This window comes from Pteropus alecto, unplaced genomic scaffold (genome assembly GCF_000325575.1).
Source record: "Pteropus alecto unplaced genomic scaffold, ASM32557v1 scaffold125, whole genome shotgun sequence".
Taxonomy (NCBI): Eukaryota; Metazoa; Chordata; class Mammalia; order Chiroptera; family Pteropodidae; genus Pteropus; species Pteropus alecto.
Window position 1 is genome coordinate 8,824,858 of NW_006436888.1, and position 2,632 is coordinate 8,827,489.

General features: G+C 58.9%; 1 protein-coding gene across 4 annotated transcripts in view; it reads right to left on the reverse strand.

The window, feature by feature from the left end:
• The window catches only part of KCNAB2 (potassium voltage-gated channel subfamily A regulatory beta subunit 2), a 78,301-nt gene that overhangs the window by 10,804 nt on the left and 64,865 nt on the right, over positions 1–2,632 (reverse strand). For all 4 annotated transcript variants that reach the window (XR_001517115.2, XM_006914399.3, XM_006914398.3 and 1 more), the window contains 3 exons: positions 2,286–2,330; positions 1,456–1,499; positions 431–517 (listed from right to left, as the gene is read on the reverse strand). Coding sequence is in view for 3 of the 4 variants with exons in the window: in XM_006914399.3 (XP_006914461.1) it covers positions 431–517; positions 1,456–1,499; positions 2,286–2,330 (176 nt within the window). In the remaining variant the exon portion in view is untranslated. The remainder of the gene's footprint in view (positions 1–430; positions 518–1,455; positions 1,500–2,285; positions 2,331–2,632) is intronic.

Genomic DNA, 2,632 nt, shown 5'->3' on the forward strand with positions numbered 1-2,632 from the left:
CTCAGAGCAAAAGACCCGGAATGACTGAAAAGGAGGAAGCAGTTGCAACAAGTCGTCACGTTGTACTTTCATTTAGCTACAAAATATTAACACTGACAACATCCCACAGGGCTCTAAACCCAGGAGGGGGCCTGAAATCGGGTGTGGATCAGGCATGGACCCTGAGCAAGGACGGGGCCTCGGTCTGGAGGTGTCGGGGTGCACCTGGGGCGGGGGACGACAGAGGCTGAGCTCAGGCTCTCCTCGCCTGCCCACCCCTGCTCCCCACCGGGAAGGCTGGTCCTCCCCCCGCACCTGGCCTGCCCTCTTCTGACTGCTGGCCTGGGGGCCCAGCCTGGGGGCCTGTGCTGGTGGCCACCAGAGCCTCAGGTTCAGAAGCTTCCGTGCTTGGGGAATGGCACCAGGCCCAGCCAGCTAGCAGACAACCTACCTTCCATGGGGGTGTTGGGGTCCGGGCGGTTGGCAAACACCACGTCCACATATTCTAGCTGTAGCCGCTCCAGGGAGGCCTTCAGACCTGGGGGAGGAGTTGGGAGAGACAATCACTATCTTCACAGACTTTTCTGGGCCCTTATCCGAGCTAGAAATGAAAGGGATGAGGCCCCTGGCACTGGGAGCTGGCAGAGAGCAGGGAAGCACGTGTGGACAAGTGACAGCCAGGGTCACAGAAAGCCAGATGGAAGTGGGGCACACCACTATGGGGAGTTCTGCCCATTCAGGAGGACTCAGGGGACCCACAGGCCAAAGGCCCTGTAACCGAATGAAGAGGGACCCTCCTCTGCTCCCGGCGGCCCAGGGAATAGTTAGTTGGGAAAGCTGCACAGTGCCTACCACGCCCGAGGCCGATGGTATCTGAAATGAACGAGTCATGGACTGGTGCCTGGTAGCGATTCGGGACAGAGCTACAGAGTGGGGTGTGGGGCTGGGGGGCAGCGGGGGGCGGGCGGCGAGGCCTAATCTGCTTGTGGGTGGAGGGAGGGGATTACCTCATGAAAATGAACAGGGATGGGAAAAGCAGGAAGACGGTAAAAACATAGGACAAGCAAGACGCCCTGGCTGATCCATCTCCCGTGCGCTCACCTGGGTCTCCCCGGTTCCCAGTGACCCCACTACGCCGATTCTACAGATGATGCCTCAGAGGCTTGGGGACCGATGTCCCTTGCTCATGGTCACCCAGTCAGCACCGGATGGGAACCCTGGCCTGTCCGTATCTTCCCGAGACAACACTGCCCATCTGAGAGTGACACTCGCCCTGCCCCGCCCACACTCCTGCCCCCTCCCTCGTGACACGGAGGGCCTGGGTGGGAGAAGGTCGGACCAGAGCCGTGGGTGTCCCCAGGCTTAGGGCCCTGTGCCGCGTCACCGCTGGGGCTGGGGGCCCCGCGCTTCCCTGACTTTGGCACCTGGAGAGGATGCTGAGGGCTCAGGGGCCGCGTGGAGCCGGAACCCCCTCACCTTCTATTATGTGCTTCCTGGAAAGGCCCCTCTCCGTCTCCGCTCTGAAAAACAGGCCACAGCGCGTGTGAAGTCGCAAGCAGTTTTGGGGAAAATGTTTATGATGCAAATGCTAGGCAAAAAAAACGGGTCAGCGTTGCCGCGTGGGGTCTTTCTGCACCGCGGGATAAGACCGCGAGGCGGGGGTGCGCTCACGCAGGCCGGGAGTGCCCGGCTGCACCCCGGAGGGTCGGGCCCAGTGGGCATGGAGGCCTCTGCTTTCCAATTCGCTCTTCTGCTTGGCTTGGAGTTTTTTAAGTTTAAGAAGGAATCATATTTCTAATTCCTATGAAGCTGGTTTTGTCTAGTCCCAGGGAGAATGTGGGGCCGGCCACCTGGAGGCCGGCAGGGGTGTTCTGTGGCCCAAGGGAGGTGGAGTGGTTTGGACAGTTCACAGATTTTCTGTGTTTTCCAGAATTTTTAGGATGTTACTTTTGTAATCAGAAAAACAAAAACAAAAACCCCATGAAAGTAAAAATAAAAATTAAACAGGGTTTGAGTAAAAGATAAACTCAACTAAAGCTGCTTTTTGCAACTTGATGTCCCTTAATAGGGACGAGTACTAGCTGCACAAATGACAGTACACCCCTGCTTCAGGCACCAGGGGACAGGAGACCGCACTGGGCCTGGCTCCTGTACTCCGGCCTGTCCAGGACAGACCCCATACACTCTGCTCCTCCAGGATGACGCCCGCACCCCGGAGCCTCCTAAATCAGGGGCGTCAGCAGGACGTGGGGCTGCGGCTGCTGGACCCGACCCCCGCCGGGAGCATCATCCGTGGCGGCACCTACTTTCCTCCCCAGAAGATCTTGGTGGTGATGACCAGGCTGGATCGTCTGTGGACAGAAGAGAAGGAGGGGCGTTATTGGATGTGGCCCCCTGGGCCCGACCCCCCCATCTCCGCTCTCACGCAGGGGTTTTAACGCCCTTCCCATCTGGGACCACAGGTGTGCAATGGGGGGGCTTGCCTATCAGTCAATGTGCTCCGCCCAGTTTCTGGGGCTCCCCATGGGGTCAGGAGATGACCCACAGATGCAACTAACTAACCCCGTGGACGCAACTAAGCAGCTGTGTAACTAAGGCAGGCAGGGGGGCTGACAGACGAGCCTCAGGAGGAAGCGCATTCGGCATGAGGTAG